Raw genomic sequence first — 13904 nt, 5'->3', positions numbered from 1 at the left:
GAGGTTGGGTGATGTGTTCATTTGTCTCCTTGCCGTCGTCTCACTGGCTGGAAGAGCCATGTAGGCACAGGTGCCCAACTCTCCCTATGCTCAGAGAAGGGCTGGGAGTGACTGAGGTCCTGGAAAAAGCCAGGTGGCTCTGGCTCCCTATAGGCTCCAGCTGAGTCTGCCCCTCCTGCGTTCTCTTCCCCAGCCCACCTCCTTCAGAAGCTTCCACATCCTCTTTGCCCCTTCTGAGCAGGCTCACCAGGCCTCACACTAGTGGCTGACAGACCCTCTGTCAGGAAGGGCACCCCTGGGCTGGTGAAGGGATCTCTAGCTGGGGCGCTTTACCTTGGGCCAACTCCTTTACTCAGGACACTGGCCAGCTTGAGAGATGTCTGGGTCAGCCTGGTGAGCTGGCTGGGTGAGTGGCTTCCTCTCCCCATGCCCCATCTGGTTCTAGGGCAGAATAAAGAAACCCTGAACACAGAAAAGTGATTTATTTGTAAGGGAGACTACTGGAGCAGGGAGAAGAGGGCTGAGGAGCATTGCATACATAGGTATTGGGCCAGGGTCTGATGAAAGAACGTGCTTAAAACCTTGGGTGAAATCAGTTGTGGTGTTAGACTGTGGTGCTGAGTGGGTTTCTGTAAATGGCTTGCCATGGGTCCAGCCTCTACCTCCTGCAAGGCAATTGCCAGCCCTTCTGACAGTGGGGAGCCCAGAAGAGGAGGAGGTCTGGGAGTAGGGAGGGTTCTAAGATGCCAGCATCCATGCTCCCAATGCATCCTTACACTCGCCACCCCAACACACATACAGACCTGCATACACACGGTACTTGTCAGATCAGTTTGTCTTTTGAGATTTGTTTTGTTTCTGAAGTCTGGAAACAGAGGTTTTACTTTGCCCCAAACCAGTAGCTCCCCTACTTCTCACTCTAGACCCTAGACACTGCCCCCCCTCCCCCACCATTTCTCCAGGCTGAGACACATCCTGGGCCTGGAGGTCCCTGAGCCCACACCTGGTGACTGACCATGGCCACCTGGAACAAGGTTGGGAGGTGAGAAATGAGAGAAGGCTGAGGCAGCCAGAAATAGGAAGAACAGAGGTGAGCTGTGGGCCCAAACCTCTGCTCAACTGGGCAGTGGGCAGAACCCCTGGGCAGGGGCTTAGAAGTTCTCATAATGGTGGGAGAAGTGAGTCCGGTCCTGCCTGTTGATGAGCTGACAGGCCTTTTCCACATTCTTGGTCATGCCAGGGGGGCCACAGCTAAACACCCCGATCTTCCGGACCTATTGCAGGAGGAATAAGTGAAGGCTAGCTCGTTGCTCAGAGGCAGAGGTAGCTCAGTGTTCAGAGGCAGAAATAACTCAATGTTCAGAGGAAGGGGTAACTCCCCAGTTCAAGACCAACCTGGGCAACATATCAAGATCCCTGTCTCTAATTCTTTTTTAATTAGCCGGGCATAGTGGTATACTCCTGTAGTCCCAGCTACTTGGGAGGCTGAGGCGGGAGGATTGCTTGCACCAAGGAGTTGGAGGTTACAATGAACTGGTACTGCACCACTGCATTCCGGCCTGGGCAACAGAGCAATACCCGTTCTTTAAAAAAAAAAAAAGCAAGCCAGCAGGGCTCCTGATGGTTTGCATGGTGAGGGCTGGCTCAGTGTTTATAAGTCTAGTGGAATTTTGCTAAGTGCTAGATCAACATTGCTAATAGGGGTTGGGCTAATCAGTGTTAAAGTTGAAGAACTGCTTAGCATCTCATGGAGGGCTAGCCCAGTATTTGTGAGTAGTGACTAGCCCAGTGCTCAGAGTAAAGGTTCCATCAGTGTCCAGGGTGAGGACTGACTCAGTATTGGTGAGGGTAGCCCTTAGTTTATGGCGAGGACTAGCTCAATGATTGAGCTCTTCCTTCTGGACAATACATCATGGCTTCAGAGATGGCAAGTCCCTATTGCCTGTCTCCTTCCTTAGCACCTAAGAGTGACCCCCACCTATCCTTTCCATTCCATTACCCCACCAATCTCCCAGGAGATGGGTTCTCATCAGTAGTCAGTTTCTTCCTTGATGGGGCAGGTTTGGGAGCTTTGCTCAGACCCCAAATGATAAAGAGGAAGAGAACCTGGATATGGGTTGGACTGACCTGGGGGTGGACCTCCTGCAGGGAGTTGAAGAAGGACTCAAAAGGGGGGCGGCCAAAGTGGGTGATGGAACGCAGGCCTGTGAATAGACTCCGGTTCAGAACCTTCTGGAAGTGCCGTTCACAAATGTACTATGGTAGAGAAGGATGGAACAAAGTTCAGCCACGCACGGCTAGGATCAACTCCTAGCTCAGACAGTGGCCCACATACCCTCCTGGTGGGCCCTGACATACCAGCATTGTGGTCCTGAGGTCGAACTTCTCAGCCAGCTGGGTGATGTAGATGTGCACAGACACCAGGTCCTGGTGGTCATTCTCCTCCACCTCTCGGATGATATCAGCCAGCCACTCAAACTGACGCTGGGTTCGCGTCACCCAGATGAAGTAGATCTGGGGACACATGGCTGCAGCTCAGGACCCAGCTCTCAGCTCAGCCTCCCTACATCCCAGGGGTGTCCATACCAATAGAACTCTTCTGACCTCAGCCAGCTTGTGCCCTTCCCTAGACAGCCGGGGGAGAGGGAGTGTATGGGCCACAGGGCCAGGCTGTAAGGCCAGAGATGGAGTTGGCCCAGGGCCCAGAGAGGAGGAAGTGAGAGACCCCAGGGCCATGGGAAAGGTCCCTTGGTGATGGGGAGGTGAAGGTCTGTGGGGTGGGAAGCAGCTCTCATGCTTAGCCTGTCCTACAGCTCCCTCCAGTGGTCCCTGCTCAGGCTGCCAGGCACCTAGTGGCTAAAGGGCATTTCACAGAGCAGCTTCAGGGAGACCCAGCAGCTGCCTGGGCAGATGGGAATGGGCTCAAAGAGAGACCAGCGGGTGGAAGCTGCCCTGCGGGGAGCCCTCTGCAGCTTCTGAGAGGGGGAAAGTGGGGCTGTGTAGTTAAGAAGCAGAGGGCAGAGGAGAGCAGGGGAGCTGTCACCCTCTGAATGCTGACAGCACATGGGCTGGGCTTCTGCCCTGTGCATTCCAGCGCCCCTGACTCACCTGCCAGGCCCAGAGGAACGAGCAGGGACCTGCCACCAGGTCCAGGCTGGTGTGAAAGGACCCGTGTGAGGACCTGAGGGTTTGTTCCTGGGGCCAACCTGGCCCACCAGCCCTGCCTTGCCACCACTCCTCCTCTTCCTCTTAAGAGCTGAGCCAGTTTCACTTGTGCCCCACCCAACATGCCCTTCCCTCTCCCAGCCCAATAAGGCTGCAAGTGCTGGGATCCTCTGTAAGAAGGAATGGGTTTTTTTACCCCCTCCAACCTTGCCTGGAGGAACTCCCAGAAGCAAATCCTATGTGGAGCACCCCTAACTGAGGGAAGGAGTCTTTGTAAACCAGGCAGGATCCTGGAGGCATCCGCAAACCAGTTCTGTCCTTCAGGGTCTAGGGATATCTTGATACCACCCCACCCACCACCAACCCCAGGTTTCAAACCAACTTGCACCTGCCCAGTTCAGGGAAGCCAAGAACAAAGGCAGAGGAGAAAGGCATAGATGGGTACCATGACAAGGAAGAAGGGGCCATGGGTTGGTGGGAAGAGGGGGCACTCACCTTCTTACAGAATACTTGGCAGCTGACAGATGACTTGAAGACCAGGTCTTTGAGGATGGAGGCAAAAGGGGTGACCCCAATGCCCCCTCCCACTAACACTGACACCTCAAACTTATGCCACTCCTGGTGGCCCTCTCCAAATGGTCCATCAAGGTACAGCTGTAGGGAGGGGCGTGGGTTTGAGTTAAGCTTGGCCACCACCGGAGATTGGAAGCCAGAAATGAGAGAAAGGGAAAGGCAGATACGTATATGGAGTGAGGGGAAGAGGAGGGTTTGTGGTATTATCTGGAACAACCAGTCTCTACATGCACAGAGGGGAGGAACAGAGCGGGGAGTCTAGTGCTGGCAGACCAAGACCTTCAAAGGGGATATGGAAGCATGTGGCATATCTGGCCTGGGTCTGGTACCTTTGGGTATCTGGCACATCTGTCACCCGTCGGGGCTGAGTAGATCTCCCTGAGGCGAGTGGTCCAGGGCCCCGCCGCCCGGATGTGCAGGCTGAGCGTGTCCTCATGGGGCGCAGAGGTCAGTGTGAAGGGGTGGTACTCAGTGGTCCCCAGAGCCAGGCAAGCGATCCGCACCCACTGCCCTGACTTATACTCAAAGCCCTGGGGCCGCTGGAACCGCAGGTGGGTCACTCCTGGGGAGGGACGGTGGGTGAGAGGCTGCTGCCCTGAACCCAGCAACAATGTGGCCTCCAGAGAGCTCCCCACCCCAGCCTCAGCTCTGCTTCTGGAATATGACAAGGGAGGCCTTCCCCATCAGAAGCTCACCCTGTGGGGGGCCAGGCAGCACTGGGGCTGAGGGTCAGCTGGGCAAGGGGCAGCCTGGCCTGAGCTTCTCTGCTCTCTGTGATGAGAGAGGCTCAGGTCCTCTGGCAAACAGCTCTTCCTTCTTCCCTCCCTCCCTCCCTCCCTTCCCTTTTTTTTTTTTCGGAGTCTTGCATCTTGCTCTGTCACCAGGCTGGAGTGCAGTGGTGCCATCTCAGCTCACTGCAACCTCTGCCTCCCGGGTTCAACTGATTCTCCTGCCTCAGCCTCCCAAGTAGCTGGGACTACAGGTGTGCACCACCACACCCAGTTAATTTTTGTATTTTTTTTTTGTAGTAGAGACAGGGTTTCACTATGTGGGCCAGGATGGTCTCAATCTCTTGACCTCGTGATCCACCTGCCTTGGCCTCCCAAAGTGCTGGGATGACAGGCATGAGCCACTGCGCCTAGCCCCTACCAGCTCCTTTGTCCCTGCCACCCAAGGTCCCTGCCAGCTCCACTGGGCCCGAACAGGAGACTGTGTGGTCTAGACTCTGCCTCTGCCTTGTCAGTTCCCTCAGTGCCACCAAACTGATCTCCTACCAGGCTAGTACCTGAGGGCAGCAGCTCCGCCTTCACCACACTGATCTCCACCTTCTTCCGGCTCAGGCTCACCAGCTTGTCACCCCCATAGATGATTGCTGGGACCAGGAAGAAGATGTGGAAACGGGGCAGCTGGATCAGAGCAAAGCTGCCATGGATGATGAGCTGGATGGAGGAAAGAGCTCTGCTGAGACCTAGTGACACCCACAGCAGAGTATGGGGCCTGCTCAGGCCTTAGACCCTGCATCCTTCCCTGCTGGTATATCCAGCCCCCACCTCACCATGTACCATGCTCCTTCTAGGTTGCAAAACCTCACCATTCCCAACTCCATCCTCCATAGCATTCTATGAGGAATAAGAGTGTTTTCTAGATCCCTGACACCACCTTAGACCAAGTGATGTCACCTGTCACCTGGACTCATGCAGGAGCCTTCCAGTGGAAGTAGGTTTTCCACTGGTCTTGACTCACTATAATTCCTGTCTCTTCAAGGCAGCCAGTGTGACTTTTAAAAGTTCATTTTATCCTGTTCATCCCCAGCTTTAAAAGCTTTGGTGGCCTTCCCATTGCACTACAAGGCCTCGCAAGTACTCTGACTTCTGCCTGCCAGCCATTCTCCCCTCCCTGTTCCTCAAACATGGCAAGTCCTTTCTGCTTCAGGACCTTTGCATCTCCCACCTGGAATGCCCTTCTCCTGGTTCTTCCCATGGCTTGCTCCATCTCATTTTTCAGGTCTCAGTAGAAACATCACCTCCTCAGGCCTCCCCTCAGTCCTCTCTACCACATCTGCCTGTTAACTCTCTTAGTGCATGCACTGTCATCCACAGTACTTCCATTTTTTTGGAGTCGGGGGGACAGAGTCTCATTCTGTCACCCAGGCTGGAGTGCAATGGCATGATCTTGGCTCACTGCAACCTCCGCCTCCCAGGCTCAAGAGATTCTCCTGCCTCAGCCTCCCGAGTAACTGGGATTATAGGCACTCGCCACCATGCCCGGATAATTTTTGTATTTTTAGTAGAGATGGGGTTTCACCATGTTGGCCAGGCTGGTCTTGAACTCCTGACCTCAAATGATCCGCCCACCTCAGCCTCCCAGAGTGCTGGGATTACAGGCGTGAGCCACCACACCTGGCCAACAGTACTTTTGCTTGCTCATTCATTTACATGTTTACTGTCGTTTTCCCCACTGGACTGAAGGGGTAGGGACTGTTGCCATTATAAGCTCCTAGCAGTTGCTGCCTGGCATATGATAGGCACTCAATAACTGTTGGGGAAAGGCGCTTCCCCAGTTTATCCTCTCCTTTTTCAGGATAAGAATACCTAAGTCGTCTCCCTTTTCCATGTAATAACTGAACAGTATCATCCAGCTCTGGTCCTTTCCCTAGTAAGTTTGTCTAACATGGTCAGACACTACTTGGCCACATTCTTCCCACTTGCTTGCTCCTGAGTCTGGCTCAGTCTGACTTCTGCCTCCACCTCTCCTTAGGACCTTCCCACTGAGGGCCCAGCAGCCCCACAAATGGCTAAACTTCAAGGTATCCTTTCAGGCCACGTTGGCTCCTACTCTTGGAAGCCTGAGGCACTAGTGACCACCTCCTTCTCACTGCTTCTGCGACAATGCTCTACTGGTCCTCCCACTTTGGGCCACTCGCTTTCCATCTCCTCCACTGGCTTCATTCCTTCTGCCACCCCCAGTCATGGGTGTTGCCCAAGCCTGGTTTTGTCACCCTCTGCTCATCTCTTTCTATGCTCTGCCATGTGGCGTGGCCTCTCAGCTGAGCCACAGCCCCTCAGTTTCAACTGCCGCCACCACATGCTCACCAGCAGCATGTCCTGCCACCATCTAATGCCCTATGGCCATCCACAGCCAGGCCTGTCCCCTCTGTCTCCTGAATATCCTATCACCATTTCCACCTCTGCCTGTGTTCATGCCCTTCCTTTTACCTGGATTGCTCTTCATTTTCCACTCTGCCCTGTCAAAGCTTAGCTTATCGCTCCCAGACTCTTGGCCCAAATCCAATCTTCTCCTCAAAGTCTTCCCTAGCCAATTTAGCCCAAGTGAAACTCCCTTCAATGAACTCCTATAACTTACTGTTTGGAACACTCCGCTCAGCAATTAATCCTTTATCAAGTGTTCATTTTGATCATTTCATGTATATGCCACTTTTTGTCACAGCGAATCCTAAGTTGCTAAGGAAGGGATTAGAGTCTCCCCTTCTGTTGCTGGGCCCTACAGAGAGCTAGTACCTACTAGACCCTCAACAGATAGGTTTTTCTTGTTTTTTAGTGGTTTTTTTTGTTTTTTTTTTTTTTTTTTTTGAGATGGAGTCTCACTGTTGCCCAGACTGGAGTTCTGTAGTGTGATCTTGGCTCACTGCAACATCCACCTCCCTGGTTCAAGCAACTCCCCTGCCTCAGCCTCTCAAGTAGCTGGGATTACAGGCACATGCCACCACGCCAGGCTAATTTTTCTGTAGAGGGGGTTTCACCATTTTGGCCAGACTGGTCTCCAACTCCTAATCTCAGGCAATCCACCCCCCTCGGCCTCCCAAAGTGCTGGGATTACAGGCATGAGCCACCGCACCCGGCCAACAGATAGCTTTTAAACTAAACTCAGGAGTTCCCTTCCCCCAGCTAAGTCTTCCTGGATTCTTGAACCTTTCCCTACAAGACTAACTTAAACCTCTCTGAGCTCTTCTTTGAACTGGCTCTTCCTTCCCCAAGTTCACTGTTTCATTATGGAGCCCACACCCACCCTCAAGGCTTTCTAAGCATCCAAACAGGCTGAGTACAATGGTAGGGTGACGTCATGCTGCTCTGTTTCTACACCCTATTTTGTGCTGGCTTTCCTTTTAAACCACAAAGCTGCTGCAGATTCCTTGTTGGCTGGTGGGATGGGGTGGTGGCTCAGCCAGCTCAGCCTCTGATGTGCTAGCCCTGCCCTCTTCTGCCTGGATCAGAAACCTGGCCATCCTTCCCCAGGGTCTAGTCTATACTGGGGTCCTTTACTTGTAATTTCTCTTTCGTTTGAAGTCAAGTGGTCACACCTGGGACAAGTGGGAACAAAGAGGGTGCTTTTGCCCTGATCTCCCCGAGATGAGACTGTCCCAAACTGCTGGCGAGGACAGCCTAGCATAGAGGCCTCCACCTTTCTTTTTTCCTCTTTTCTTTCTTTCTTTCTTTTTTTAAATGGGGTCTCCATCTGTCGCCCAGGCTAGAGTATAATGGCAAGATCTCGGCTCACTGCAACCTTCGCCTCCTAGGTTCAAGTGATTCATGCCTCAGCCTCCTGAGTAGCTGGGACTATAGGCATATGCCACCACCCTCAGCTAATTTTTGTATTTTTAGTAGAGATGAGGTTTCGCCATGTTGGCCAGGCTGGTCTTGAGTTCCTGGCCTCAGGTGATCCACCCACCTCGGCGTCCCAAAGTGCTGGGATTACAGATGTGAGCCACCACGCCTGGCCACACCTTTCAAGCCCTTGACTTTCCTGCTGGCAGGAAGGGTGGCTTGGAATCCTAGTGATGCCTACACCCCAGGACAAATCAGAAAGGGCTCTGGGTCTTAGGGAGCCCTCCTGGCCACTCTTCTGGATCTCTCATCTGGTTCAAAGTATCTGCTTTATCACCAGGAACAAGAACGTCATTTCCACCCCCAACAGAAGCAGTAGCCAAGAATGCTAGGGCTCCACTCATTATTAGGAAGCAGAGGAGAGAGGGTAAATTAGTCACAGCTTCCCAAGAAAGAGATGTTTCTTAGGAAATACACATCATCGGTTCTAGGAAACGTCCTAAGCCAAGGCTAAGTAGTCATCTTCAGAACTGTGAAATGCTGAGCCACAGGCAAGATGAAACAGACCCTCCTATCTGTCAGTGAAGACAGAACTGCACCTGAGAGAAGGCAGGTCAGACAGCAGGAGCCAACCTGACTGAGGCCATGGTGCAGTGTCTCTTTGTCTCGGCAGAAAGGAGAGCCCTGTGTGCAGTTCCGCTGCAGGGAAGAGCTGGAGACTTGGGACTTGGTTTAGCTTCTAAGTGAGGCCCTCAGAATACCCTTTGGGGAAATGCCTCTGTTCATGAGGAAGGCAGACAAGCAGAGCCACAACACAGGGACACAGAATCAGCCCGAGAACTAACCAGCTAAGCAGCCAATGAGAAACCCAGGGGCGGGTGAAGGGAACATGAGAAGGGAGACAACATGGAGAGAGAGAGAGGCAGGAGCCAAGGTTAAGGAGAAGGAAAGGGGATACATAGAGTCTTAAAAATCCATTTGAATGGCCTGGCGCGGTGGCTCACACCTGTAATCTCAGCACTTTGGGAGGCTGAGGTGGGCAGATCACGAGGTCAGGAGGTCAAGACCAGCCTGGCCAACATGGTGAAACCCCGTCTCTACTAAAGATACAAAAATTAGTTGGGCGTGGTGGTGCGTGCCTGTAGTCCCAGCTATTCGGGAGACTGAGGCAGGAGAATTGCTTGAACCCGGAAGGCGGAGGTTGCAGTGAGCCGAGATCATGCCATTGCACTCCAGCCTGAGCGACAGGGCGAGAGTCTGTCTCAAAAAAAAAAAAAAAAATTTTTTTTTCATTTGATCAACAATCCAACTGATGTCATTTTGAACAAGCTTATATACTGTACAGGTGTCACTTAGTGGGTGTGACTAATACCCCAAAAAACAGGATCAGAACAAAAGTGGCAGAACCCATTTAAGATAAGTTTCTTCAAAAAGGATGATGCTCTCTTGGGTGCAGGTAATCCACCCAGGAGCCAAAACCAGCCACCCAAAGTGGGGAAAGACTAGCTGGGCAGAAGTGATGTGGAGGTGTCTACGAGGAATGGAGATCAGTCTGGCAGGGCTGCTACTGCAAAACCTGTCCCAGGGAGCCGACCTTCCAAGTGCTGCATATTGGGGTCATCCTACTGGAGAGTCCCGTACTATCATCTCCACCTTCAAAGAGGGATGTTGAGAAGTGAAGAAGATGCTTCAAATAACTTGAAATAGAACAAATGTCCCAGCCCTCCTTGCTTCCCTGGAAATGTCCTGCCCATACCCTCCTGGCCTGGCTCACAGCCAAAAGCCCTCACCAGGACATAGAGCAGGATGTAGAGGTGGTGGGTCAGCCAGAAGCCCCGGAAACTGCGGCGGCGGAAGTGGTGGGAGGCGAAGACATACATGATGGCCAGGACCAGGAGCAGCACAACCCCTGTGAGGCCTGCAACGTGAACACAGGGTGGAAGGCGGAGGATCAGTACCTTGAAAGGGGACTGTTCTGGGGCTTCCAAGGTCCCCTTTCCACTCCACTGCCCAAGTTGGGGTAAGAATGTCCCAGCATTCTCCTCTGGTTCTCTCTCCCACACCACTGATCACAGGTACCTTTCATTTCAGCAGACATTATTCACTTTTCATAGCCTTTGTCACCATGATTTTTTTTTTTTTTTTTTTTGAGATGGAGTCTCGCTCTGTCACCCAGGCTGGAGTGCATTGATGCAATGTTGGCTCACTGCAACCTCTGCCTCCTAGGTTCAAATGATTCTTCTGCCTCAGCCTCCTGAGTAGCTGGGACTACAGGTGTGCACCACCATGCCCAGCTAATTTTTTTTTATTTTTAGTAGAGACAGAGTTTTGCCATGTTGGCCAGGTTCATCTTGAACTCCTGGCCTCAGGTGATCCACCCACCTTGGCCTCCCAGAGTGCTGGGATTACAGGCGTGAGCCACCACACCCAGCCAATCTTTCACCCACGTCATTATTTGTTTTTTGTCTGTCACTTTCCTGACTCTCAGGTTCTCAAGAACAAGGAACAGGCTAAGCTAGTTTGCCACTGAATCCTAGTGCCTAGTGCAGGGGCCTAGCACACCGTGGGCCCTATATAAAATTGTGCTGGGCCGGGCACGGTGGCTCAAGCCTGTAATCCCAGCACTTTGGGAGGCCGAGACGGGCGGATCATGAGGTCAGGAGATCGAGACCATCCTGGCTAACATGGTGAAACCCCGTCTCTACTAAAAAATACAAAAAAAAAAAAAAAAAAACTAGCCGGTCACCCGCCACCTCGCCTGTAGTCCCAGCTACTCGGGAGGCTGAGGCAGGAGAATGGCGTAAACCCGGGAGGCAGAGCTAGCCGTGAGCTGAGATCAGGCCACTGCACTCCAGCCCGGGCGACAGAGTGAGACTCCGTCTCAAAAAAATAAAAAATAGGCCGGGTGCGGTGGCTCAAGCCTATAATCCCAGCACTTTGGGAGGCCGAGACGGGCGGATCACGAGGTCAGGAGATCGAGACCATCCTGGCTAACACAGTGAAACCCCGTCTCTAAAAAAAAAATACAAAAAAACTAGCCGGGCGAGGTGGCGGGCGCCTGTAGTCCCAGCTACTTGGGAGGCTGAGGCAGGAGAATGGTGTAAACCCGGGAGGCGGAGCTTGCAGTGAGCTGAGATCCGGCCACTGCACTCCAGCCTGGGCAACAGAGCGAGACTCCGTCTCAACAACAACAACAAAAATAAATAAAAATAAAAATAAAAAAATAAAAAATAAAAAATAAATAAATAAATAAATAAATAAATAAATAAAATTGTGCTGAATGAATGGATGCACAGCGTGCCCACTGTGGGCCCTCTGGGCCAAACAATGGAAATGGCAGGCCCTGCCCTCATCGAGTCAAGGTTTGGTCCTTGTCCCTGCATCACTCTTCATTGGCTGCCACAGCACACAACATGAACACTGGTACTGTTAGTGACTGGGCAGGACCACACTGTCCCTGCTCATCACCAGGGTCCCCAAGTACAACCCAGAGTTGGTGGGAGGCCCCTCCTCTCCCAGGGGATCCAGGCCATGGGTATACAGGGGGATAATACTGGAGCCAGGGCAAGATAGAGAGGACAGAGAATGGTCCCTCAAGTGATCAAGGAGGAGAGAGGCAGAAGTTAAGAAGATTAGAGCCCTGAAGTATAAAAAAGTAAAGGTTAAGAAGGGATCTAACCAAAGCCTGTAAAGTCCTAAAAGGAGAGGAGAGCATAAACACAGCCTTATCCACTAAATCTCAGTGTGCAGGAATTAGCAAGCACCCTCTGAAGTTCAAAGCAGATCATTTTAGGATTAAAAAAAAACAAAAAAACACCCATGCCGTGTTTCACAGAGAGGAGCCACTATAGAAATTGTGTTACTCCAAGGAAGGAACAGACTGAAAACATAAATAGGTTCAAGAGAGTTTGAATAGATTCACAGCTAATAGCTCTAAGATGGGTGATTACAGGGAGTTAGGAATATCCCCCAAGCGCTCTTTTCAAGGCATACTGGGTAGGCACCTCTGTCTGACTTGACAAAGAGTCTGCTCCCTCCCCCATGCAGCTGGGGCACAGTACTCCTCAAAGCTACTGTTATGGTATGTGTGTGTATTGGGGGAAGAGGTAGCCGCCCCTATTCCACTGGAACTAGTCTAGAGTAGGAGATATTTCTCCTACTAACCCTACTAGAGGAGGAAATAGCCCAAAGTAGGGGCAGGAATCCAGCTGAGCTCCTGGGAGGAGGACTGGAATGTAGAGTAGCCTAAGTCTCTTGCCACCAAGTAGTGTCCTCAGGCCAGAGGGCAGAGCCTGGGTCACCAGAAGAGCTGAGTGAGTGAACCTGGGCTGCAGAAAACCCAGAGCCTTGAGCTCACAGTCAGGTCCAGAAATTCATGGATCAAGGAGGGTTCTCACCTGGTACGGTCTGGAAGAACCACCAGTAATACTTCTGGGGGAACTCAGACCTGTGTGGAAGGGACAGCAAAGAGAGACTTTGACAGGAGATCTCTTTTTTGTTTTTTTTTGTTTTCTGTTTTTTGTTTTTTTTTGAGGCAGAGTTTTGCTCTGTCACCCAGGTTGGAGTGCAGTGGCATGATTTCGGCTCACTGCAACCTCCACCTCCTGGGTTCAAACCATTCTCCTGCCTCAGCCTCCCCAGTAGCTAGGATTACAGGCACACACCACCATGCCCAGCTAATGAGAGGAGATCTCTGGGTCTTCCAGATGGGACCCTTCAGGAGAGGCACCCCAACTCAGATACCAGTCTCTCCTGCTGACTTGGCATCAGGGGCTCAGGCTGGTCACTGTCTGTCCTGTAACCCAGAAGGTGACACTCTCCTCTGGAGCCAGAGAATTTGTTTCTTTCCACCCAAAAGGAATCCTCCCCATTACACACACACACACACACACACGCACACACACACGCGCACTTACTCACCCATCATCATGGAAGAGGCCAGGAAAGAGGCAGGAGAGGACGCTGAGGGGGCTGATGGAGAACAGGTACACATTCACCACATGGCCCACACTGTGTAAGACTAAGGAAGAGCAGACCATGTGGTGAGCTTGGGGCAGCCCAGGGTGGGTACTCACTCATTCAGCCCAGGGTGGAGGACACTGGCCAGAGTGGGGGGCCTGAAGAAGCACCTAGGAGTCTCGACTTCTGACCTTTTTTTTTAGATGGAGTCTCGCTCTGTCACCTAGGCTGGAGTGCAATGGTGTGATCTCAGCTCACTGCAACCTCTGCCTCCCAGGTTCAAGCGATTCTCCTGCCTCAGCCCCCTGAGTAGCTGGGATTACCGGCATGCGCCACCACACCCAGCTAATTTTTCTATTTTTAGTAGAGACGGGATTTCACCGTGCTGGCCAGGCTGGTCTCGAACTCCTGACCTCAAGTGATCTGCCTGCCTCGGCTTCCCAAAGTGCTGGGATTACAGGCATGAGCCACCGCGCCGGCCCGGACTTCTGACCTCTAAGCAATCTCCTGGCCCTCCCCAACACCCCACAGACACACCATGCACACAACCATGTGAGTCTGGAATTACAGCATTAGAAGTTCACTCCTTTGCTTTCTCTCATAGAGTCGTGCTTTAAAACATAAACATTGGGAAAAATGACACAT

At 52.3% G+C, this 13904-nt stretch overlaps 1 protein-coding gene across 3 annotated transcripts in view; it reads right to left on the bottom strand.

Moving 5' to 3' along the window:
- Positions 1-463: 463 nt before the first annotated feature.
- Positions 464-13904, bottom strand: part of DUOX1 (dual oxidase 1) — a 36572-nt gene continuing 23131 nt past the window's right edge. For 2 of the 3 annotated variants that reach the window (XM_010352946.2, XM_030931030.1), the window contains 9 exons: positions 13221-13320; positions 12698-12747; positions 10091-10218; positions 5024-5177; positions 4068-4300; positions 3661-3819; positions 2359-2514; positions 2128-2256; positions 470-1274 (listed from right to left, as the gene is read on the bottom strand). In XM_010352946.2, coding sequence (XP_010351248.2) covers positions 1152-1274; positions 2128-2256; positions 2359-2514; positions 3661-3819; positions 4068-4300; positions 5024-5177; positions 10091-10218; positions 12698-12747; positions 13221-13320 — 1232 coding nt within the window. In that variant the 3' untranslated portion in view covers positions 470-1151. Of the gene's footprint in view, positions 1275-2127; positions 2257-2358; positions 2515-3660; positions 3820-4067; positions 4301-5023; positions 5178-10090; positions 10219-12697; positions 12748-13220; positions 13321-13904 lie in introns of all 3 variants that reach the window. The other variant, XM_030931032.1, reaches the window with a different exon arrangement.

The sequence above is a fragment of the Rhinopithecus roxellana genome, chromosome 5, assembly GCF_007565055.1.
Source record: "Rhinopithecus roxellana isolate Shanxi Qingling chromosome 5, ASM756505v1, whole genome shotgun sequence".
In the NCBI taxonomy this organism is placed as follows: Eukaryota; Metazoa; Chordata; class Mammalia; order Primates; family Cercopithecidae; genus Rhinopithecus; species Rhinopithecus roxellana.
This window is presented reverse-complemented; position numbering and strand designations above follow the sequence as displayed.